Source organism: Columba livia, chromosome 2 (genome assembly GCF_036013475.1).
Source record: "Columba livia isolate bColLiv1 breed racing homer chromosome 2, bColLiv1.pat.W.v2, whole genome shotgun sequence".
In the NCBI taxonomy this organism is placed as follows: Eukaryota; Metazoa; Chordata; class Aves; order Columbiformes; family Columbidae; genus Columba; species Columba livia.
This window is the reverse complement of record NC_088603.1, coordinates 25,508,704-25,533,626: the sequence shown is the minus strand read 5'-3', so window position 1 is coordinate 25,533,626 and position 24,923 is coordinate 25,508,704. Positions and strand designations below refer to the sequence as shown.

General features: G+C 37.4%; 1 protein-coding gene across 13 annotated transcripts in view; it reads left to right on the top strand.

Annotated features, from left to right (window-relative positions):
- The window catches only part of PEX1 (peroxisomal biogenesis factor 1), a 38,737-nt gene that overhangs the window by 8,071 nt on the left and 5,743 nt on the right, over nucleotides 1–24,923 (top strand). For 4 of the 13 annotated variants that reach the window (XM_065051058.1, XM_065051053.1, XM_065051064.1 and 1 more), the window contains 18 exons: nucleotides 1,270–1,393; nucleotides 1,668–1,777; nucleotides 3,329–3,429; nucleotides 4,194–4,326; nucleotides 5,056–5,152; nucleotides 6,239–6,409; nucleotides 7,775–7,929; nucleotides 8,721–8,910; nucleotides 9,114–9,283; nucleotides 10,149–10,283; nucleotides 10,930–10,994; nucleotides 11,813–11,955; nucleotides 12,032–12,135; nucleotides 13,291–13,467; nucleotides 14,242–14,472; nucleotides 15,160–15,360; nucleotides 15,711–15,841; nucleotides 16,744–24,161. In XM_065051058.1, the coding sequence (XP_064907130.1) occupies nucleotides 1,270–1,393; nucleotides 1,668–1,777; nucleotides 3,329–3,429; nucleotides 4,194–4,326; nucleotides 5,056–5,152; nucleotides 6,239–6,409; nucleotides 7,775–7,929; nucleotides 8,721–8,910; nucleotides 9,114–9,283; nucleotides 10,149–10,283; nucleotides 10,930–10,994; nucleotides 11,813–11,955; nucleotides 12,032–12,135; nucleotides 13,291–13,467; nucleotides 14,242–14,472; nucleotides 15,160–15,360; nucleotides 15,711–15,841; nucleotides 16,744–16,828 (2,523 nt within the window). In that variant the 3' untranslated portion in view covers nucleotides 16,829–24,161. The remainder of the gene's footprint in view (nucleotides 1–1,269; nucleotides 1,394–1,667; nucleotides 1,778–3,328; nucleotides 3,430–4,193; nucleotides 4,327–5,055; nucleotides 5,153–6,238; nucleotides 6,410–7,774; nucleotides 7,930–8,720; nucleotides 8,911–9,113; nucleotides 9,284–10,148; nucleotides 10,284–10,929; nucleotides 10,995–11,812; nucleotides 11,956–12,031; nucleotides 12,136–13,290; nucleotides 13,468–14,241; nucleotides 14,473–15,159; nucleotides 15,361–15,710; nucleotides 15,842–16,743; nucleotides 24,162–24,923) is intronic. The other 9 variants (XM_065051062.1, XM_065051066.1, XM_065051059.1 and 6 more) reach the window with 8 other exon arrangements.

Sequence of the window (24,923 nt, the reverse complement as noted above, 5' to 3'; positions counted from 1 at the left end):
GCCCAGTGGATTTCCTAAGATAATTGCAGTAAAATTATGATGATTTTTAATGTACTAGTTAGTTTTTTACTTCCTTTTAATGCTGATTTTTTCCCCCTCCTGCTCATGCTAAAGATCTAATTTTCTGGTTATATCATTGAATCCCTCTGTTTTCCTGTGAGACATATTCAGTCTTCTGAGTGGGCATCTGTGACAGTAAGAACATACTTGGTACCAGTTCTGTCAGATGTAGCTCTGGAATGATGTATTTATAATATCACCATATGATTGTTTCTATGTGACACTGGACTGATTATTTCCCATGTTAGCTGCCCCCAAAACTTTAAATACAGCACTTCCCATCATAGTAGGGCTTATGCAAGTTTGTTCCATATCCCCAGTATTCTGATTTGGTTTCTTACCTATAGAAGAATAGTTGAACTGTATTGTTTTCTTCTATATTATAGTTAAAAGAAGTATTCTGGCAGTAATCTGCTAAAATCATAAAAAAGTAGTTATGTGTTATATGTTTTAAGTACAGATTTCTCCCTTTCCTTTGTAATTCAGTTGAAGTTGGAAAAGTTCTTGGAAGGTTCTTGGAAAAAAATAGACATGCAGAAAGAAATATGATGGTAACTTTCATTTTCCTTTCTGAACACTGCTTCTGTGATCTGAGCTGATTCTCCCTGTTTTAGACAGGAATTATGCTTCTCTGATTAGGACCTCAGGCAAGACATATGCGATCTAGACTCAATTTCTTTTCCTATTCCATTTGTCTAGGTGATATGCCGTAAGTTGTTCGGTCTCTTTGCCTGCCTGTTGAAGTTTGTTGGTGGCGCCCCTGAGCTGGATGAGCCCAGGGTTCTTTGAATGGGAATCGGGGTATACAGGGAAGAGAGGGTGCGGTGAGCACGTGAAATAAGTCACATTGGTGCCTATCTTGGATGCTCTTTCAAACCCAGCAGCTGAGTAGTGCTTTTGGTTCTGGCAATACAGATAAGTAAAACAGGAATAAAAGCTTTTCCTTGCCCTCACATCAGTGTTCCAAAGACAAAATCTTTAGAGGTTGTGAAAGATTCAACAGTTGCTGTAGCAAGAGCTAAACAGATGCTTTCCACAGAACAATTGATAGAAATTGTGTTTGTTGACAAAATGGTGTTTTCTACATAAATAAAACTCTTGTATATTCTTCTGTCACTCTGCTACCGTAAGAGAAGCAAATGCCTCATGCATAGGAATAAAACAATTTCACGTACCAACACCTTTGTTTTGTTTTTTTTTCCTATTTAGCATAAAGATATACATGAGGATGATGTTAAATCTGCTTTCAGTTCTTGGCTGCAGGAGTCCACTACTGATGATCACCCATGGATAATGACAAGCACTGACTCTATACATATGTCCGTTAAAGAAGGTAAGGATAATACTGTCCTGTGCTGTAGCTGTCTTAACTGTCCATTGTGGAATTTACTTAGGCAATATGCCATTTAATCTCTCTATACACCATTTAGCACGTCAGCTATCTCTTTACACTCAAACTGTATGAGGTATGCTTTAATAATGATTAAACTTTTTTATTCTTTCATTTTGGATTATATCATTCAAAATACACTGATCTGTTTCATCTTGTGAGGGATAAAAGCTGAATTTATTTTGGATTTTAATAGTTGCTCCTTGGGTTTTTACAGGAGTGGAGGAGTTTGTCCTTACTGCAGTGCATCCTGCACACGTTGAAGAAAATAAGTCTGAGGATATTTTTATACTGAGTCCCAGTTTGCTGCAAAAGACTAATATACAAGTAAATATCGCATAGTATCAGGTATCAAGTAGTTTAAATTGTTATATTGGGCTAAAAATATATTACATTTTTTATATAACATGTATTGGTTTCCCTTTTTCAAATAAGTAATATCAGTCTGTTCATTAAATTATATCTGCATTCTTTATATGTTATTTTATAGCCTCAGCATTGGTGAGATTCCAGGCATGCCATACTAGTTACTGCATTTCATAGTCTGTATTAAACTCTCAGAAAAATCAGTTAGAACAGAGGAAAGTCAGTACTGTCCAAGTTTGAACATACCATCTTTATACTTAGTTGTTCTTTCCTTTAATACCTAAACCACTATAAAATCACTTCACAGTGTGTCTGGCAGTAATAGTAGCTTGTTCTGACGAAGATGAGACATATTCCCCTTTCAAACCTACCAAGCTCACACTGCCTTCTCTTTTAAATAGGTTCTGTGCCTTCTGTTTCTTCAGTCTTTCTTTCACAGAATACATATTTCTATTTAATATTAGGATTACTGTTTCCATTAATAATTCTGGTTGAGACAGTGCCCATAACTCCAGGTTTATGGTTATAGGAGTGGGATAATGTTTTTCATTTTTAAACTGATACAGTTAAATTTTAGCAGAGAATCAAAATGTCCTGTTTTGCCTGTTTAGAATAGAGCTTTTCTGCAAAATTTAGGATTCCTGTTCCAAAAAAAAAAAAAGTAAAACAAGAGCTTTATTTCTGTTGGTAGTAGAGAAGTACAAGAAGGCTTCTACAAATTTTGCTAGTCACTGGTACTATGATGAATGGGTGAAGTGCATTTCTTAGTAGCAGTGTCAGCATCTAGACGTGAGGTGACATTTTTTACAATGAAGTGGTAAAACACTGGCCCAGGTTGCCCAGAGAGGTGGTAGATGCCCCATCCCTGGCGACATTCAAGATCAGGCTGGATGAGGCTCTGAACAACCTGATGTAGTTGAAGATGTCCCTGCTCATGGCAGGGGGTCAGACTGGATGACCTTTAAAGGTCCCTTCCAGCACAAGGTATTCTGTGATTCACCTCCTACCAGCCTGTTCTTACCTGTGAACTTAGCCCACTTGTCCTGCCCAGCTTTCCATAGTAGCTTCCTGGTGAAATAGACCGAAAAATTCATGTGGGTGAAAAAAGCCAGGTGTTTTGTCAGGTTACTTTTCAGCCAGGTCAGACTCCTGATCCGATTCACTCTCCTGCCTCATGAGTACTGGTGCCAGCAGAACAGGGGAGAGCACAGGAGAAGGAACAGGTAGTTACCCGTAGGGAAAGAGATGATGGGCTGCATCATCTAGTATAAACAGCACATGGCCTAACATCTAATCACAGGTGGTTACATTGCTGTAAAGGCTGGATTGTATTTTGGAAGTAGTTGTATTGGTGCCGTTTTACCAATGCATGTTTCTTTCAAGCGCGGTAAGCTTCAGCAGAGCATACATGCAACATTTTCATTACACAATTCCGAAAATTGCTTGTCACTTCTATACCCTTCTTCTATAGGTATATTGAATGTGAAGTATTCACTCTTTCCTTTGTTGTAGGTTCTTTTACATCCTGTAACTGGAAAAGCTGATGGTGACAGCCAGCCACCTATGTGTGATGCAGACAGGAGCTTTCATTACCCCAAACTAAAAGATTTAGGGTGAGGCATTTTCATAGTAGAAAATATGGGAGGGGATGGAAATTTAAAAAAAAAAAAAAAAAATGTGGAAATGGTGGAAATGCAGGTTTTTTGAAAACTAAGCCAGACTCTCTGCACCTTTTGGCTTGTGTCAGGCTCAGACCTTATCCTAGTGTATGTACATGGTTAATTTTGTCCTCTGGATAGTCTTACTGAAGCAAATAGGAAACTTCAGGTGACTAAAGTTACTCATGTAGGGAAAAGTTCACCATGTGTGACAGTAGGATGTGGGGGATATCAGAACTGCATAAGCTGCAGAAGAAATACTGGCAGTTCAGTGACTCTTGCGGTGCTGCTCAGTGATACAAAACAGCTCTCTGTGCAGCAGTAAGGGCTGCTGGGGTTGTTGAAGGGTGCTCTTAGCTGAGGTTTCCAAATGAAGTAAAACTTACGGTATGTTGCAGTCTGTGTGTCAGTCTTCTACACAAGTAAGTTAAACCTGTTTACTTGTTTAACTAAATTTAATAGTATGGATCTCAAAGAAACTTATTTCCTATCCTTAGTTTTATCAGAATCATCAGGTGAGGAGAAAAATTCAGAATTTTGCCTCCACTGGTATAAAGTGCAGTGTGAGCTGAACAGCTGTGTGACCAACCTGCTCACTTCCCAGTGGCAGAGGTGTAGGCTGGAACTAGCCATAGGACATATGTTCTGCAAGCTGTTGCTATTGACATTGTGTGTATTGATGCTGCCCTGAGCTATTTAATGTTTTATTTGCTCTGCAGAGGAGTGGACAAAATAGGAACATCTTCCTTTGAACACATAAGCCACAGTCTTCTGGGGCGTCCTTTATCTCAAAAGCTGGCTGCTGTTGCTGTGGGACTGCGAAGTGGAGGGGTGCTTCTCACAGGAGGAAAGGTGCACGCTTTACTACTCTCTAGTTGTAAACCCTCCCAGACTGTTTTCTATAGATACAAAACTGTTTGCATTAGTTTTCTTTCCAAAGAATCGAAGAACAAGCTGAAAAAAGAGCAGTTAACTGAACAGAGTTAATTCAGTAAAACATTATGTACATGTATACACATTATATGCACACTTAATCAATATATATTCTTATTTCATATATATATTATGTATATATAGTGTGTGTTTTAAAGATTGCTACCAATCCAATTTCAATTTGTTCCCTTAGGGGATTAATCTACTTTGTGTTTATAGTACAATAAACACTTTGTGTCTCTGGAATATTTGAATGAAAATAAGAACATAGTATTTTCTCCTGTGTTATAACATAAAATGGCAGTGGAGTTGATACTCTTTATTTTCCTGTTGTCTGTTATGGTGATCCGTTTAATACCATATTCCATTGAAGCTAACAGATGTCTTAACACTGAACTCAGTGGACTCAGAACACTATCTGTAGTGGATGTATCCACCCTGAATTTACTTATACTTGTTTCACTCCAGGGCTTTGGTCTCTACCAAGTGATATAAAGACAGAATATGTATGTATTTTTGGTGAGGAATAAAATCAGTGTGCATACGGCTTTCCCAGCTTGTTAACTGGTGTATACTGTGACAAAAACTCCACAGAAACAGAAGGAAATAGTTCTGCTGGTGTACATTAGCTCATGTTTATTTTTGTAGGGAAGTGGAAAGTCGACATTAGCAAAGGCCATCTGCAAAGAAGCATTCGATAGGCTGGATGCTCATGTAGAAGTAATTGACTGTAAAGCTTTAAAAGGTATGTTGCTGGGTTTTTTTAATCTCAAATGTTTGCTGTGTAATGATACAGCACAATTATAAAGTTATTATATTTAGTCTGAATAATTTTTCTAGTATTACTGCCTTTTCAAGGATATTTGGTGCCCCACAATGAGCATCTTTAACAGTCTAATGAAAATACAGCTTCCATAAGCTTGTTTCAGACTTTTATCAGTTTCTGTCCCACGTACCACCGCCAAATTCAAACCATGCTTGCCATGCATATTTCTAATTGTTACAAAATAAGAAGTTGCAAGTTGAACTGTGTGTTTGTTCAGCTGTGTTAGCTTGAACAAATGTTATGTTAACAAATCACAAGTGTTATAAGATACCTGGATTACTCTATGAAAGGATGACAGAGGCACCAAAGATAGAACAGCCAGCTGGAACCTGATTTATGATGACATATTTACTAACCTAATGTATGTTGGCAATAGTCATCTAACACTCATAATTATAGATGATGATGAGATGAATCGTTAAGTTTTGTAAGTTCAAATAAGGATTTTACGCCAAAAACGAAAGAGGACAGAAGAGGCTTTTTTTACTGTTTCATTCACTGGCTTTCCAAAATAGTCTTGGTGTTACAGAGGCAGAGAATACGCAACTGTTTTCTTACAGAGCCCTTATACTGCATGGCTATACTCTTACTTAAGTCCCTACTAAGCTCCTTGCTCCAAAGGAAAAGGGAAAGATTGATAAAGAGGTAGGTCCTTTGCTCTGAGAAATTCTTCCAATTGCAGGACTCTTTGTAGCTGATTTAGAGTGCTGCTGATACTGCTCTGGTTTTAGCTGTCTGGAAATTAGACCTGTAGGCTTCTATAGCCGTTAGTGAAAGATGATTAATCTAATTTTAGGACAGGTGGATCCTTCTAATACTTTTTTGATAGAAGATGTGGACTCTTCACTCGCTGTTTACACTGGTTTAATCTTGGTACCTGGATTTAGAGGAATAAAGTTGAGCTACACAAATCAAAACATTATAGTATTATATGAACAAGATGTAGTCAGTCTGATTTTTTTCCTGATGCGTTTTTTTTTCTCTAAAATTGTATTTCTTTTTTAGGAAAAAGATTAGGAAACATAAGGAAAAATGTGGAAGAAGTTTTTTTAGAGGCAGCATGGAGACAACCATCCATTGTTTTGATAGATGATCTTGATCACATTGTTGGAGTACCTTCCACACCAGAGCATGAGAACAGCCCTGAAACCATCCAAAGCGATAGACTTGCTTATGGTAATACTGTGCTACCCATGTCTGGATAAAAATATAATGCCGCTTAGAATCTCTTGTACTGTCTTGCCTTGATAATTCAGTCTGTATCACTATTGCCTCTGGACCATGTGGTATTTCACGGCAGGGATTCAAAAATTATGTTATGTAGGCCATTGGTGGACCACTAGCTGAATCAAAATAGTCCACTCGGGAGTTTGGAGCAGTTATTGCCAGTGGTACAGACACCACCACTGCTGATGGCAAAGCCTGTTGTCAGTGCCAGTGGCAGTTCCTTTTTATGTTGTTCATGCACAAGTACATTGCAATTGCTTACAAATTACACATGACTCCTTAACTGATAATTATTGATAAGATCAATATTATAATTGACATATCATTAGAATTTATACTTTTTCCATAGTTACTATTTACAGAGATGCATAAATTTGATACATGTTGTTTAGAACCAACTTCTTTTAGCCTAATATTAACTTCTTTATCATCCTACTTGGTATACTTTGTAGAACTTCTATTTTATTTTACAATCTAACAATCCACACATTTTAAAAATAAATTATCAGTTGTAGTTTGAAATCTTGTATATGGTTCCTTTTTACACCCTTAAATCTAGGCAGTGGTAAGTTGCAAAATAAATGATCAAGATTAAGATATTTATTTTTTTAACTGTATTCAACTCTGTTCATGTAAAATTCAAGACATAGCAAAAAATATCTTCCATTTCTTAGCTCAGTTTGAGGGAGTTAGCATAATTTTTTATTAAATTACTTTTGAAGTTTAGAAAATGTTACCATAATTTATTTTCTTAAGTGGCGCTCTTAAGTTACTTGCAGAATTGTTTGTGTTTCTTATTACTTTATTTACAGGTATAACGTATACAACAGAGGTTTAGTGTCTTAAAGATTATTCCTCGAAGATCTACCTTGCATCCATAATTTGTTTGACTTTCTTATGTTATTTTTTCTAGATTGCCTTTTTTCGAGGCTTAGCATCTATTTTTATTCTTATAGCTTTCCTTTTTGTTTGCATAGTAGGAATAATATTTCTAAAACAGGGATCATAGCGCACACACAAAAAAACCACATTTAATATCCCGTGGGTAGACATCATCAGAGAAATTGAGCTTTTAAAGAACACTTCTCATGGCATTTTATTAATGGAATGTACTGTCCTAGAAAAAAATAACTATACATCTTTTATTTTTTTAATTTTTAAAAAGCCTGTAAACATGAGAATAAAACAAGTATATAATAAGATGTTACATTTTGTGTGCCATAATACTGCTCTTCAGTACAGCAGAAATGTGTATGATGAATGCAGAATCTTCTGTTATTTTGCAATTCATGGAGCAATGTCTTATGTGTTTAGTTTTGAAAGATCTGATAAAAGAAGTTATTTCCATGGGGAGTATGATTGCATTAATTGCCACAAGTCAGTCTGAACATTCCCTACATCCTTCCCTGGTTGCAGCTCAAGGAACACACATATTTCAGTGCTTCAAATGTATCCAATCTCCAGATCAGGTAAATTCAGGTATTTATTCATTTGGTTAAACTGTTGTTTGCCTTCTTTGCATCCTCAAATACAATACTGGAACAGCTGCAAAAATAGTAGGTTACACCCAAAGATGAGAAAAAATCTGGAAAGAAGTTCTTTCATGATGCTTAAATACTTGAGAACTTACATCTGTTATTATAAAGTTTTTTAAAAAATCAAAGTAATCCAGTGAAAACTCCCAGTTGGCCCCAGTTTCCTTATTTTCAGTGGTGAGAGAAGGGTGCGTTCAGAGGATGTTTCAGTTCAACGTAAAACAAGTCAGGTTGTCTAACATAGGTGAGATATTCACATCTCCTTGTTACCTGCAAGGGGATTCTACAGGAGCAGCTTTGAAAAAAACATGTAAGTCATTACAGATTAAATCTAAGTTCATTTTTTCACTGCTCAGAGGAGTAAGTATGGCCCTAGAATGTTTATTTTGAAAATGTTATTAAAACTAAATTTTATGGGAAGGTTTTGGCTTGGTTTTCTACATGAATTATATCCCTCTACTTTTGAATATAGTGTGTTTTGAAAAGTAAAAAGGATAGAGGAAAGGAAAAATAGTATAACTTCATTGCAGGAGCAATCAGCACTTTGTGTAACAGCTGCCTGTGCGTGCCCTAAGGACAGGACACAGACATGGCAACTGGAGTTATTCCTGCCTGTAAATATATAAGGAAATTTTAGTAACTCATACGTATTTACTTTCTGAATTTCTTAAATTCATGTCAATAGTAAACTTAATATACACTTGCTGCACAATTCTGTCTTTCAGAAGCAAAGATGTGAAATGCTGTATTCCATAATAAAAAATAAGCTGAATTCTGATATAAAGGAGTTCTCTGATCTTGACCTCGAATGTATTGCAAAGGAAACGGAAGGTTTTGTTGCCAGAGATTTTACTATGCTGGTTAATCGTGCCATTCATGCCTCTGTTTCCAACCAGAACGCACTTCAGAATGGTGGTATGTTGACAACAAAATGTCTTATTTCAGAGTCTTACTTCTCTTATCCAGAACCTGTGGAGTAATACAGAAATAAAAAGCCAGTTTTTATGTTTAAAATGTATTTAATAGTTGCATATTGTGAGGAATTTGTTACTGCTAGGCTGTGTGTTCTTTTTTTTGTTTAGTTTTGGTTTTGTTTTTGTTTTTTGTGTTTTTTGAAGCAGAATTGAATCTGTCAACTATGGATTTTCAGAAAGCTCTAAAAGATTTTACTCCATTAGCTCTGAGAAATGTTAACCTTCATAAACCTGAGGATGTTGGCTGGGACAGGGTTGGTGGCTTAAAAGATGTGAAGCAAATACTTATGGATACCATCATGTTACCTGCAAAGGTACCCAGTTCTTTTAAATCAGTTACCTGAATTTTGTACCTAGTGTTAGTAGCAAAATAATTATTTTTAAGGTGTGACACAGTATTTGACAGAAATAAGACCGGGATGATTTTAAGTTACTTTTGTAGCTTCCCAGTCTTCAAGTGTCTTCAGCTACTGGAAAACTCTTTCTCCTTCTCTCTCCCTCTTCCAAATACAAAAGGCAACAGCTTGTGCTTTTCTGCAGGTCAAGTGTTGCTCTAGAATATTGCATTATTGCTGACGTCATCTTTGGTACACTCACTGTTGCAGGATTTTTGATTAAGCTCTGTAAAGATGACATTTCCAACTGTCTTCTGCAGCACTTTTGCTGAAGGGGTACTCTCTTTTGGATGAATGCAAATCCATCAGTTCCCCTTGATTTTACTTTGGCCTTTCTGCCTTGCTTGAAACTTCCATCATTGAGATGAGCCATCCATTTCAGTCTTCTGAGAAATGATTGAACAGTCTTGCATATAATGAACAGAATCTTTTACTGTATATTGATATAATTTAATCATATCAGTCAGTGATTAAAATAGGAATTTAGAAGTGCCAATATAGACATTATAAAGCTTTAGTGCATCCCTATTCCATCCTGTTTCCTCTTGGTAGAAAACGTCCCTTGTTTGTATTTTAAGTTATCTGTGAAGCCTACAGAAGCCTAGGAACCTACTTCAGCTCCAAGTGAACTAACAAGTCCAGAAGAGCTCTTGTGATAATAATGTGGATAAAAGAAATTAGACACATCCTGTTTAGACAGAAATAAACACTAGTCACTGATGTTACAGGACACTGCAGAATACTTACATATTTTAGAATAGATCTTGTTGAAACTCTTTTCCAGTATCCAGTGTTATTTGCAAACCTGCCCATACGACAGAGATCAGGAGTCTTGCTGTATGGAGCACCTGGAACAGGAAAAACATTGTTAGCAGGAGTAATTGCTCAAGAGAGTGGGATGAATTTCATCAGTGTCAAGGTATCGAGATCTTGAAGATTAATTGATTCGTTTTATTTACTGAATGAAATAGCTTAACATAATACCTGTGAGCATGTGCTTGCGAAGGCAAAACACTAAAGTGAGAAACTCACATTTAAAATCTGGTATGTCTCTGGATATCCCACCATTTGACTTCTGGATCTTCACAGGTTAATTACTGAGATTTTTTTGTTAGGCAGAATGATAAATATTTTGTTTATAAATGATAAATGATAAAAATTATAAAATGATAAATTTTTTTTCTTAGGCAGAATGATAAAATTTAATTAGATATTCTTAGTTGCCATTTTTTATAAAAAGAGCCTGGATTTTGGTTCCACTGGACAATGAAGTTGAGCAATGCATTTTAAAAAATTTCAAAATACAGTGTAAGCCATTGCCTTATGATACCGCAACATGTTCTGTTATAGTAGAAAAATGAAAATTGTTACTTAAAAATAAGTTGGAATGCTTTAAACATTATTTTGGCTTATCTAGACCCCTTGGCTCTTAAGTTCAGTGATGTCTTTTTTTGGTTAAAATAAAATTCAATCTAGTGTATGAAATCTACGTTGATGTTGAATTACACATAAAAACTGAGAAACATATTATGAATGTTCTTTTCTGATTCTTTGTTTTTCCTTAGGGACCAGAGCTGCTCAGCAAATACATTGGAGCAAGTGAGCAAGCAGTTCGAGATATCTTTAACAGGTTGGCTTTGTAAAGATATGTGATGTCATCAATTTATTTCTTGGAGCTTCAACCACTAAAATTATCTTGTTGTCCAAGGACAGACATGGCATCAGATCACAAAAGCATCTGAAATAATTAGTTGTGCCAAACCAGATGTTCAGATCTTGACAAGTTCAACTTGACTGTCATTATTTAAGAACTGAGCATTTCAGCTCAGATCAGGAGCGCAGTTTTGAAGCTGAACTCCCAGTTCTCTCCATTTACAGTGCGTTGGTTCACATAACAGAACTGTCTTGGAACACGCATGCTGAACTCCTTTCAGATTATTTCAGGAGACAGTTGAGTGTGCTCCAACTAGTAATGAACACTCAGTACATAGGCTCATACTAGACTTCGTACTGATGTCCAGTTGTTTTGTTTTTACAAATCTGCCTTCACAGACCTTCACTACTCACTGATGTAAACATACCCTACATAGCTTTTGCTTTTCGTGTAGCTTACTGTGCAGACAGTCTTTGTGTTAGGTGTACATAAGCCAAGACCTCATCTCCAGTGCCTGGATTTTAGAGCTCTCATATATATTGACACAACAGTTGAGTACTTCAGAAATTATAAAGAGAGTGCAAGGTGTGTCATAAAAAATGAGCAGTTATTCCATTGCGGTCCAGTATCTCAGAACCTCTTAATTTCTGCAGAAAACAGATTTTCTGTTCTCTCATTAAAGATAACTGTTATCTGAAGCAAAAAGCAATTACCTTTAATATTTCTAAGCCATTTAACCTGTGACCCAAACTTATACAGGATTTAAATATTGCCTTTTTTTTTTTTTCTTTCAGAGCTCAGGCAGCTAAGCCTTGTATAGTTTTTTTTGATGAGTTTGATTCTATTGCTCCTCGCCGAGGGCACGACAACACCGGAGTTACAGACCGAGTGGTTAACCAACTCTTGACTCAGTTGGATGGTGTGGAAGGCTTACAAGGTAATAATTCATCTGTATGCTCCTTTTTATCAAAAGTTTAACAGAATTTAATGGTATTTTTCTGTACTTTCCTAAGGGGTTTATGTGCTAGCAGCTACTAGTCGCCCGGATTTGATTGACCCTGCTTTGTTAAGGCCAGGTCGACTGGATAAGTGCGTGTACTGTCCACCTCCTGATCAGGTGAGGAAACAAAACCTTTTACATCAGAGGCAAGGAAAAAAAATCCAACTAGTGGGATTTATTCTCCTTTTCTTTATATATAGTAGCATTTCAAACATGGACAGAGTGGACTTGATTGACCAACTCCAGTTATACAACAGTATAAATTCACTGATTTTACTGTCAATGCGTTCACATAAAATTGGGGAAAGATAAGGCTTTTTAAGAGAGTCTTCAGGATCAAATCACGTTCCTGTGGATGTGGCAGATTAAAAAAATAAATAAATAAAAAAGGAAAGTTGTCTGCAGAAAGAAATTGGATGCAGGGTAGTGTTCATCATTTTCTATGCCTTTCTCTGAATTATGAGTCCAGTGGATCAGCTGTTTGCTTCAACTGATGAACCATAGCCATTCCCAACCCAACTCTTTAATTACCTGTAGTTTGCAGAGCAGTTTTATTCCAAATCCAGTTGATCCCACTCTTCTTTACCCACATTTAATTTGGAGTGTTCAAGCTCTTTTTAAGTCAGATGTGTCACTAGTTAGGAAAGGAATGATCCCCATAGATTTTGGTGGCAGTTGGATCAGGCCTTTGTGCGTCTTTGATTCCCCGTTCTATGAGAAAAAGATAGTGCTGTTCATTTTCAGATTAGTTGGCATATTTAACAAATACCACATAATTTCATTCTGAAATACACGTGAAGAAGATGATCCTGTGCATTAGGAACATGGATATACTCTTGTTTTTATTTTGTAAACTTCTGATTTAGAATGTGGTCATTCATGGAAACAGAAGATTTTCACTTTTGTCATGTGTCTCTTTGCAAAAGGACATGTGAGTAGCAGAGTTCACCTTCAAGTTTTTATATATTTCATGTATAAAAATCCAAGATATTAACTGGATATTTAGGTAAATGTATTTCTTTGTATGTTGCATTTGGTAGAGTTTCTCTTACAATCTTCAAGAAAATGTAACAAAATATATGTGTATATTTTAAGGCTTGATAAAAGTATGTCCTATAATACTATTATTAGGGTAGTGTCCTTTTCAAAAAAAAGATCCTTCCTCCCTCAGATAGGAAGTTGCTTGTGACAGGGCCAAAGCACTATATAGCAATTAGGATAAGGAAAATAACAGGTTGCTTTACTGTCATTTCTCTTTCTTTATTTTTACAGAATTCACGCTATGAAATCTTAAAAGCTCTCAGTCATTCTCTGTCCTTGGCAAACGATGTGGACTTTCAGGATTTGGCAGCAAAAACAGAACGGTTCACAGGGGCTGACCTAAAAGCTTTATTGTACAATGCCCAATTAGAGGCAATCCATACTAATTTAGGTTCAGGTTTAACACAGGTAAATAAAACTGATAAAAAAGAAGTCTCTCATCTTTTTACTTTGATGTTGATACATGTGAAAGGGTTAATTTTACATATTGTTAGCAAAATTATGATTAATATTATTTAGTTTTCCTATATTTATATACAGGGGATTAAAATCTTAATATGCGTGCAGAAAAATGCAAGAATAATGTTACAAATTAGTTTTAATTTAGTAGTTTAATACTTTATAGAAATTTGCATATATTTGGTGGAGTGTGCTCACAAACTTTTTACTGCTGGGGTGTACAATCAAAAATGTTTGTAGATGCCAGTGTAAAGCAACAATTGTGATTTCCAGATGAGCACTTAAAGTGTGTTGACTGTGACTAAAGATGAGTACAGCAATTAGGCACTGTAAAAGTAGACTCACCACAATCTCCCAGAGCACTTTACACAAAATACTAAATTACCTGGAGGGAATGGTTTGAGATGGAAGTGATACAGTTCTATGTCAGAAAACATACATGAAGATTCCCAACACTTGCTGTTACCGAGTGAGACAATTCAAAGCAAGCAAATAAAACCTTAAGATTATATCTTCAAATTATTTTTCTAGCGTGAAGACAGAAAGTTCTGCTTAAAGGCGTTGGATTTTCTCAGCAAAATATTTTTAATATACTCCCATAGAAAGATTACTAAAACCAAACCTAAATTATATTTTCATTTGCCCTGTATATGAATTTTTGTAATGTATTTCAGATTACAGTTTCTTTAGTTAACACTTTTAATGTTCTGTTCTTTGTTACAGGAATTTGGTTCTACTTCTGATAGTGACTTCAGTCTCTCTTCAATGGTTTTTCTAAACCACAGCAGTGGCTCAGATGATTCGGCAATAGATGGAGAAGCAGGACTAGAGCAATCTCTTATTTCTTTAGACGTGTCTGACTTGCTTCCAGAAGATTCAAGGTCCAACATGTATCGTCTTTATTTTGGAAGCTCTTATGAATCAGAGCTGGGAAATGGAACTCCTTCAGAAATGGTGAATTACTCACTTAATACTTTGAATTTTCTAAGTATTATCAGTTGTGAAGCAGAAAAATTGAACTAGGCAAAATCATATGGTTTTATAAATGCAATTATGTCTGCTTCATCCTTCAAATTGTCTTCAGCCTGTACCTTATGATCCATGGTGCGTAAGAAGATGGAAGGATGTATCTGACAAAATACAATACGAACTTCTCTGCAGCTTTGCAGGACTTTAGAATCAAAATTGTAAAATGCTGCTTAGTACCCTGTAGTCAAGCAAACTGCATTCATACTAGCTTTTACAGCCTGGTCTAATGACATGTTGCTTTCCAAAGTTTAATAGTAAAACAGTTTTTGACTGGTGTTCATTTTTGGTTTTGGTTATTGGGTTTTTTTGTTCTTTTTGTTGTGAGTAGACCTTTATTCTTTTTGAGACAGGCCATTGCAAAAAAATTTAGACCTTTTCTGAAGATGAAATGTTTTATTTCTAAATTTGTACTTTTCCCCGAACACCATGGCAAATTAAGCTAAACATTCTTTTCAAAAAGTTATGCATGTGTTACATTTTTAAGAGAAAGTACCATTTTTGCCAGTGGGGGCAAGCTTATACTGAATTACATTTGTAAGTTTAATTTTAATGGTGGACTTGCCCTTTTGGATCCATATTAAGTTAATGTGTTTCTCCTTGTGATCAATTTAGAGCTCTTTGTGTTTGTCTGGACCAAACTCCATAACTCACGATTTTACCAGCGTGACTCAGAGAGACACAGCATCATCACAACCTGCAATGCCTAGAACAGCTTCTCAAGAAGACTCCCTTGAAAATAACCAGGAGCAGCAAACAGAGCACCCGAGGACAGAAATCAATGCTATCAAAGCCAGTTACAGGAGCAAGAATGGAGTATGGCAGTTTTTTCAGTTATTTAGTCTTAACACTTTTCTATTGTTTTCCCACACGTCTTTGTATTTCAATAAATAATTTCTGCAATAATATTAAACATAATGTAACAAGAATAGCAAAGATAAGTGATACCTAGTTTGAGGAGAAATAAACCAGATGTTAACATTCATATAACTAAATAGTTATTGCTGTGTTATTAATACTAGAGGGTGGGGGGGAGTTGTGATTCTATTTATAATACATTTGTCTGTACACGTAATGAGGAAGTTCCAGAGTTACTGAGTTCCAGAGTTACATGGCACTATGTCTTTGTAGCAATTTCTCATTGTCTGTTCATGGCTCTTTTCAAGGAGGACAGCACCCTTAATCAGTCAGTGCTTGCCAAAGCCACTTACATTATTACCCAGTCCCATCTGATGAAGGCACTTGAGGGCATAAGACCGTCCATTAGCCAAGATGACTGGAAGAATTTTACTGAACTGTAAGTTTGTTTGTTTGTAATTTTGTACTCAGTGAAGATTTGATCTTTTCACATTTCTAATTAATCAGAAACACAATAGTTATTTAATGTGGGGAATGGCAGAGTTGAATAGCTTCTCACAGCATTTTTTTCCAGAAATATTACCTACAAATTAAGTACAAAAAAATGTACCAGTGCATTGTCTTTTATTGTTTTCATGAATGTAGGACCTAGAAATTCTGAGCACAGACCAGAAACCCATTACATTATGTTCAGAGCTATACCAGTACAAAGAGGAACTGATTTTTTGAGACTTAGAGCTAGATCCTTCCAGCTCCCAGTGAGAGGTAGCCTCTTACCTTTTCAAATTGTTGGGTTTTGGCTCTCCACATAGTGGTTTTTGTAGCTGTTTTGTTTGGGAAAAGGCAATAATCTACAGAAAAGGAGAATGTATTTCCTTAGACTTGGAAAAGACTGGAATGAAAAAGCTGGAACCTGGCACTGGGATGTTCTGTGATCTCACCAGTGGGTTCTTCAGACATGAAGATTGTTAGGAGTTGTCTTCCTCAGCTGACACATGGATAAAGGAGTCTGACAGAGAGAGAAGAGAGAAGGCAGGGACAGGAAAGGAGGAGAATGAGAGATGCTTCCCAGGAATTTATACTACCCTGCCCACTTCAGTTCCTTGTCCTAACTTTTCCCTCCAGCCAATAAAATAAAATAAAATAAATAAAAAATTAAGTAGGGCAGAAAGCTCTCTGAGTTAGGTTTGTCCCTAGGTCTGAGGAGACATTCACTCTTTATTTCCATAAAAATAGACGTAAACATCTGTAGTTCTGTATTGCATTAATGTGTATATGAAGAGGCATATGCAAACAATGGCATTTCATAAGAATTTGCTAATATCTTTTTTCTGTTTCCAGGTATGATAATTTTCAGAATCCCAAGAAGAGGAAAGGACAAGTTGGCTCAACATTCAGACCAGGACAAAAAATGACTCTAGCTTAGTAGCTTGGATTTGCTTGTAATTACTAAACTGTTACTGGAAATTACAAATGTGATTAAATCAGATTATTTATATTCATATGGATTTATCAATGCAGCAGATGAAGATAAGTTTATTTTAAACTTACATGCTGTAAAATCATGTCACATTTTATTTTGAAGAAAATTGTCTTCCTTCAGATTGATATTAAATTTTTGAGAGAATATTGGTTATGTTCTGTCCAGTTGTTTATCACATAAAACTTTAAATTTTGCTTTTTGTCAATATATTTGACAAAACCTAACAATGATTTCCTAGCCATTTATTTCCTCACAACAAATAGATTTTCTTTGAATGAACTGTAAGATCTAATGGTAGAAATGCTTTTAAAAAATTCTATAAAGCCATTTTCTAATGGTCTTTGGACAGGTGTTAGAGAAGGGTGGCACTTCATATGTTTATTGGTAGGCAACTAGTCTAATACTTCCAGAACAACTATAGCAAAACCAAAATTAAGACAAACCACGATAAAATTATATTGTTTTCTGCCACTGTTTATTATTCAGAAGAATATCAAGTTGCATTTCACAAGAACCGTTATCCTCTTATCCCAATATTTTCATCTTGGAAACTGTTGAAAATCATGTCTCATGTTAGGAAGCTTGCTAATGTTACATCCTGAAATTATTCCCTAGTACTGTCTCACATGAAGATTGTTAAAGAATTGTTGTGCTCAGCTGGTACAGAGATAAGCAAATCTTAACAGAAGGGGGAAGAAGGAAGGGGCGGGAAGGGAAGAAAACTGGAGATGTTTCCCATGAGTCTGTGACACCCTTTCACAACATTGTGCCAATACAGGGGGGTTTTGCTTGGTGAGTTTTTCACTAATCCTTCTTCCCTACTTTTGACCTTCCCAAGGTAATTAGAAAACACTGATTTTTTTATTTTATTTTTTTAATTTTTTTGGGGGGGAGTGATCTGTCATAGCCATTATGTGCCTTTTGACACCTGTATTGCTTTGGGCCATTGGGCATTATTACCTTTTATGTGGTCAGATAATATGTCCAGGTTTCCTCTAACCACTCGTTCAGGCACATCAGTAGCAGCCGCCATCCTCAGGCTGCTCCTAAATGTTTGGTTATACGGTCTTACTACATGTTCCAGTGTGTTCCTTCATTATTGAAATGTATCATGGTATATCAGTAATTAGAAGAACACACCGTATAGACCGTATGATGATATTGTTTACTGCTGTCTAGTTCCTGTTCCCAGTGCCAGCAAATAACCCAAAGAATATATGATTTGTATGTTTGTTCTTGCAGCCCGGTACAGGTGAAGCCTGTGTATGCTGCGAGCCTTGAGACACTACAGGTCTTAGCTGGCAGCAGTTAATACCCCTGATTTTCTCATTTATGCTGAACTATTGTTTTTTACTTACACTTAACTCTTGCTTCAGTAGGTTTGAAACTGAAAATCTAGATTGCATTACTACAAAGCTCTACTATTGTGCATACCACTATTTCATTAACATCATACTAATTTTTTAAAAGTGGATGTATGCTTAGCGTTAGAGCCATATCCTACCTTACCTCTAACCTTGAGTTCATTTTTCTTATATAGTATTGTCATTTATTTCCTTGTTCACCTTGTTTTAAATGGCTGTGGTGGTGAATATGAATAGGGCGTGACCAGATAAACAATTTACTGCAAAGAAGCAAGTCATTCCCTGTCAGATGCTCCAAGGTAACTCACATTTATACTGTGGTAAATGTAATGTATTTTGAAGAAATTGATCTTTTAATGGAAGAGGGGCAAAAAACATGGATATTGCTAATGAAGTGCAGAGCTGGCAAGCTGTAATTAGTTATTCTGTTTTGTTTATATGTCAAAACTCAAAAACTTAATGGGTTTTTTAAAATTTCCTTTTCCAGGTCCAATAATTCATTGTTGGCCTTCAGGGTGTAGTTTATTTGTTTATCAGTTTCCTGTCATCTTTTTTCCAACGATTATTCATCCATTGACATATTGAGCTCATTCAAAATACTTCTCTCTCTTCCTTGAGCTTCAAACTCCAAATAGTTTTCATTTCATTGGTTGAACGTGGACTCCAAACAGAACTGATAAAAGAGTCTGTTCCTATTTCAGCAGAAAATACTGTTTTGGAGTAGTAGTTTTAAGGAAAAAGTGTGGCTTTGGAGCAGAAAATTATGGCCTGATAAAATGCTCACTTGTCTGATAGCAAAGCCAAAACTTTGGCTGAAAATGCTCCATACATGAAATTCAGACCGAGCAAAAATTAAAGCTGCAACCAGATGTTGTTTTGCTGTGCACTGCAGTAAGATCCAGTCTCTGAAACACAAGTATGGGAAAATTGCACGTTCTTTAAAGGAGGTGTTTCCCCAGATTTGTTAATTCTAGCTCACCTGCTGGAAAGCATGGTGTTGGGCATTATGTGTTAGTAAAACGAAGGTCTAGATGCCAGGCCAGCTTCTGCAGGTTGCACATTACCTCCTGCTTCTCCTTCTTCCTTCCATGATGTAAGCAATTAGCACTAGTGCAAGAGCTAGTGCACTTGCAATGCTTGTGACAGAGGGTTGGGCATAAACTCAGTGTACAGATTGGTGAGCTGGTAGTGCGGGCAACAGGAGGGGGATATTTTTCTTACTAACAAGCCAAAATCAATGCCACAATGAATACAGGACTGAGACAGTTTCTCTCTTTTGAGAGAAAACAAAACAAAACACTGTGTTCTACAGTGTCTCTATTTCATGTCACTAGCTCACAAGACCTGACATGAATTATGTGGAGCCTGATATTTTCCAGTATTCTGATACACAAGATACTAGAAGGTAAGAAGTTTGTTTTCATGTGTATCATTGCTCGTGGTCAGTGCCAGTCATGGCTGGTGCGAAGCTGGGTGCGGTGTCACTCCTCTGGTAAACCCAAAGGATGTGTGTTACTGATCCTGCACGCTGGCAGCCTGCTGGGCTCCTGCTCACGAGTTCTCTGGATTTCTGTTCTGGTTTCCTCCCCACCTTTACTGTGCCACAAAGACCCAGAGTGCTGAAGAGCAAAGATCCAGCGGCTTGTTGTCGAGGAAGAGAGCGTGTATGGAAGTTTCCTCCAGAGCTGTGCTGAATCGCTCCTGGAATGATTAATTCTGGCCTGTGAAGGATAAACTGAAACCCTGGGGGCTGCGAAGAGCAGAGGTGAAGCTGGCTCCCCGAAGATCGATAGGAACCCCTTCATCGTCTTCACTTGGGCTGAAAACCTGTCTTCATCTGAAGTATCATCACTAATTCAGGCTTCACTGTTTGTGGTACCAAGTTCTTGTCCTTTCTCCAAAACCAGATCGCACTCAAGCTCAAAGATCCTTTATTTTCCTGTTCTTCTAGTGTATAGCAAGAATAGTTGAGTCACAGTCACTGTTACTCGAGGTAACAGATGGCTTCTGTGTGCTTTTGTCTCACAAAATGTAACACACTGGATATCTGGGGAAACTATATTATTTAATCAAAATCTTCAAGGCTTTCATAACAGAATTAATTATGTGTTTGTTTTGGTTTTGGTAAGCTTTATTCTTGTGTGTATATTTTGTGCCTTTTGGTTTTTCCCTGAGAAGCACAAGATTGCATAGTGACTTTAGTTCTGTGTTTTAGCTTCAGAGAAGAAATTGTCAAATTTCTAACTATGCCAGGGCTGCAAATGCATTGAATCCAGAACATGTAAGAAAAGTGCTTTCTCTTTGTGTCTTATTTTTCTTAAACTGACATAGATGAGTAAATCTGAGCACAAATGTCAGCAAGATGCAACAGGAGGGATATGTGCAAGATTTGCAGAAGTCTTAGTGGGGTTAATTTTCAAGGACTAGTGATACAGGTGCACTAGTGTGACTTTTTCACTGTTTTTTGGAATGCAAACTAGTGCTGATATCTCTGAATTTATGGATTTAAACAAGTTCTGGTATTTCTACAAAATCTTTCATTGCTAAATGAAAGCTTGTGCTACTTTTTTTCAGATGACTGTTACGAATGTCTGTCGTACTGGTTTTGCTACTCTGTCAACTCTATTATGTGCCCCTGGTGGTGAGTAAAAATGTGATTATTTTACTTAAAAATGTTTCTTAGCAGTGAATACAATAGTATTGTGATTTCTGACAACCTGCTGTTACTCTAGCTGCCTGAATGAAGAAAGACATGGTATTTCTTAGTCACTGGCAGAGTGTTTTTGAAATAACACCTCTGTTTCTAGAGTGGTGGAAAATGTTTGAGCCCACTCACTTTCTGGAATGCAGTCTGTAGTTTTTTAAGTGTGACGGGAAGAGGAGAAGGGTATCGAGAATGCAGTGTATTTTGAAAAGTTATGAGAAAAAGAGGTGGGAACTATGGTGGAAACTGGAGGGAGAAGGCACCCAGGGAGGGAGGTGGACTGCCTTGAAATCAGGGATGCAGAGAATATTTGGATAACTGGGTAGGGTAAACACGTAGAAGGAATCTGGGACAGGGGAATGGAGCTGCAGTGGAAGAGAGATTCCTGGTCAAACAAGGGTGGTGGTGAGGAGGAGACAGAGGTGGGGGGCAAAGCAGGAGTGGAGGCCTGAGAAACAACCTGCTCACAGTGGCGGTGGTCAGCAGGAGGCCAAAGACAGCTCAGCCAGGGAAAGGGGTCTCCTCGCTGCTTTGGAACAAGGAAAGCAGCAGAGAATGGGGACATTCACCAAAACCTGCCCAGGAAGGGAGGTGAGGAGGACGACTTACGTTGCCTCCCTTGCAGGAGGCTGCGTCACCCAGTGCCAGCACTGAAACCCTGGGGAGCAGAGTGGAGTGATGTAAAGTAACGTGGTGCCATGACTTCAGCATATTGGTGGCAAAAGCACTGGGAAACCAATGAGTTTTGTTTAGCTTTAAATGGCAGTGTTTACTGAAGGCTATTTGCATCTGTGTCTATTTTAATGTGTTCAGATTTCATCGTATTTGCACAGTTGTAACCGGAACTCTTCCCCTTCAACACTCACAAGCTCCTTTTTACCCCCTGGTTGACGCAGGAAGCCCCTTCTGTCCCCTCCAAACCCCCACCTTGCAGGGCTTTTGCAGCATCTGTGGGAGAACACCAACCTGGGGCTGCTTCACAGCAGAAAAAAATGAGGAGGGAAACAAGTTCCATGGTGCTGTGGGGTCCCTTTGGCAGCCAGAAAGAAGCAATTGGGGTTTGCAGCAATTCCTGATTAAAAAGTGATGGTAACAGAGCATTAGCAAAACATTGAGAGCAAGATCGTCACTTGTAATAATTCTTAAAAGAAATAAAACAACTAGTTGTTCAGGTCCAATCCCTTTTACTGAAAATGTATAAGGATATTGAATCTGTTATCACAAATGTTAAGGAAGAAAACTGGGAAGGAATTGAGGTTGATTGGTGTAAGCTAGGTTTTCAGTTTTGTTTAAACACTGGTTTAGGCTATAGTGAAGGTTTTTGAGAGTAAGTCAGACGCCAAATTCTTAGATTGACAGTTTAGTCTATTATTGTCAGTTTATTCTATTAGACTATAATGAAATAATTACCCATGAGAACTCTTCCTTTCTTTTTTTTAATGTTTTTAGATGGATATCTTATTCCAGCTTCATACTATGGTGTTATAAATTCCAAATTATGGCTATATGGTGGAGTAAGCCTGTTCACATGCCCTTGTTCAATGAGGTAAAGCTTTAGTTATTCACATATTTTGACAGACATTTCACAAGGAACAATCAAAAAAACCCTGAAAATGCAAACTGAGTCCAAATGAAGAGACAGGGCCAGTCTGGCACTTTTCGAGACAACCTGTCTTCTTCTGTGACTGCAGTGTGACAGGAGGCTGCTGCCATCAGACGTGTAGGATTATGTTCGTTCTGTGCAGACACTGTTCTGCATTGACGTGCTGAATTATAACTTGTCAGCTCTAAGTCTGTCACTCCTACCATGAGGAAATTTGGTTTGCAAATTTTTCCCTTTAAGCACTGAAAGATTTCCAGTGTAACATTGGTTCCCCCTTTGAAAGCTCAGTAATCTGTGAGGCAAGTCAAAGGGGGGTAGCACCAAATCATACAATCAGAGGGGAAGAAAAAGTAATCTTTAAAGTGCATAAGTTCTGCTGTGAGTTGCTGATAGTGTGTCTTGGGCAAGGGCAACACTTAAAAAGAAAATAATTGAGCTATATAGAAAAGACTGATCTTAGTTTAAGGTTCTTTTATTTTAAAATTGCCAGTAGCAATTTTATTTTCACTAGGTGGGAGTGTTTCTTCATGGTTGTCTTTTATTTTTTTATATTTTTAGTATATTTTTATTATTTTGTTTTGTTCTGTAAACGACTGCTGAAGAAAGTTACTCTTGCCAGTCAACAGCTGAAAAATTAGAAGATGCATTACAGAGAGCTAAAAAGCAGGTGACAATAACATTGATTCCTGATTTTCATGTTTTCCTAGTTATTTTGTAAAGCAGCGTGTTCTCAGCACTGAAGCATTTGTACAGTTCCATCTGTGCATATTTTCAGTCTTGTGACTGAGGTGGGTCCAACTCTAGCAGCAGGAGTCAAATCGATCCTGTAATCTGGGCACAGTAATGAAATGCAGAGAAACTCTCTGTTTTATGAAGAACAGATCTTGTGCTTCAAGACCAAGTTTCTTTCTCTGTAAACTTCAGTGGAAGTTGAAGTGTTGTGAACAAGCTATTGTTCTGACCTTTGGCAGAGAGAATTTGTTACTCAGCTGAAGAAACCTGTCTGAAGTGATTTTGAAGAGGGTTCTTCAGAGTTGCAGCTGACAAGGAATTGCTAGCAAACAGAAAATTACAAATGTAGTTTTTCCAGAGTTTAGGAAACTTCATTAATTCAAAATACTTAGCATGCTCAGTGATTTTATTCTGATCAGCATTGCATAAATGAGGATATTATTACTTATCACATATAATTTTAATATTGTTTCACATTGCTCTCTGTCTTTGGAACTGCTCTTCTTCCCTGTGGAAGGGTTGGTTTTGTGAGTGTTCACAAAATAGTGCTTACCAGTATTTCAGGCTAAAACGTTTCCTATTCCTATTGTCTTGATATTCACGACCCGTTCACTTCATGGCAAATTATAAATGCACTTGAATTTAACTGTTTGTGTTCGTCCTTGAAACAGTCCAGCAGAGGAAGCACAGACTGAAGTAAAACATCTTACCAAAGATGGGTGGTGATGGCAGTGACATTTCAAAACATCAAGTGAGATGGAATTCCTATGTCCTCTTCCAGGATGGAAAATGAGATTTAACAATAGATAAAGCGTATAGTTCCAGGGAAAGTCACTTACAGAGGTCAGTTATAAGTAAGGCCACATATAAAAGGTTAGTACTTTGGATGCATGGCAAATGCATGCATAACATTTTTATAGATATGCTGACGTTGTCCTTGTTAGCTAATTGCTTAATCAGCATGGTGCCTATGTTTAGACACTGTCTGTATGTCTGTGCTGTCTGTCTGTGCCTTTGCCAGCCTCTCTGGGGCTGCCGGCAGCGAGAAGCAGCTGGTGACCCCGCTCCTTACTGGGGTGAACTGGCTGCGCAAAGCGCTGGGTCACACACCCCACTAACTCCTTAGGGCTCCGCATGTGTTTGTCATCCTCTGCAGCTGAAACTGTTCTCACCAATGAGACTGGAAACATCTGCTTCAGATACATATAATGTAATAAATATCTGGAGGAACTAGACTAGAAGAGCAGCTGAGAAACTGCCGTCCCACAGCAGTTGCTCCTGTGCACAACGATGCCTCACACAGCAGCTTTGGCCTGATGCACCCCGGCTGTCAAACACACTAAATAGGCTCTTAGGCAAGGAGTGCTTGTGCAACAGCTGCTTGTGCTCAGTATTCGCATCTTGTTCTGTTTCCTGGAGCTGGAATCGACAGCAATACGCTGAAAGTTCCTTTTGTGTGAAGTTCTTGCTCACCGCACCCATTCAAAGAAATTGCATGTGGCAAGGAAAGCAACTATCAGGGCTTCTTCATCACGGAACCTGATGTACTGGAGTTTCTGGGGTGTTGGTCTTTGCAAATAGTCTCCTTTGGAGGAGGCTTGGGTGGAGTGAGAAATTGCAGTGGGTGAGGTTTTC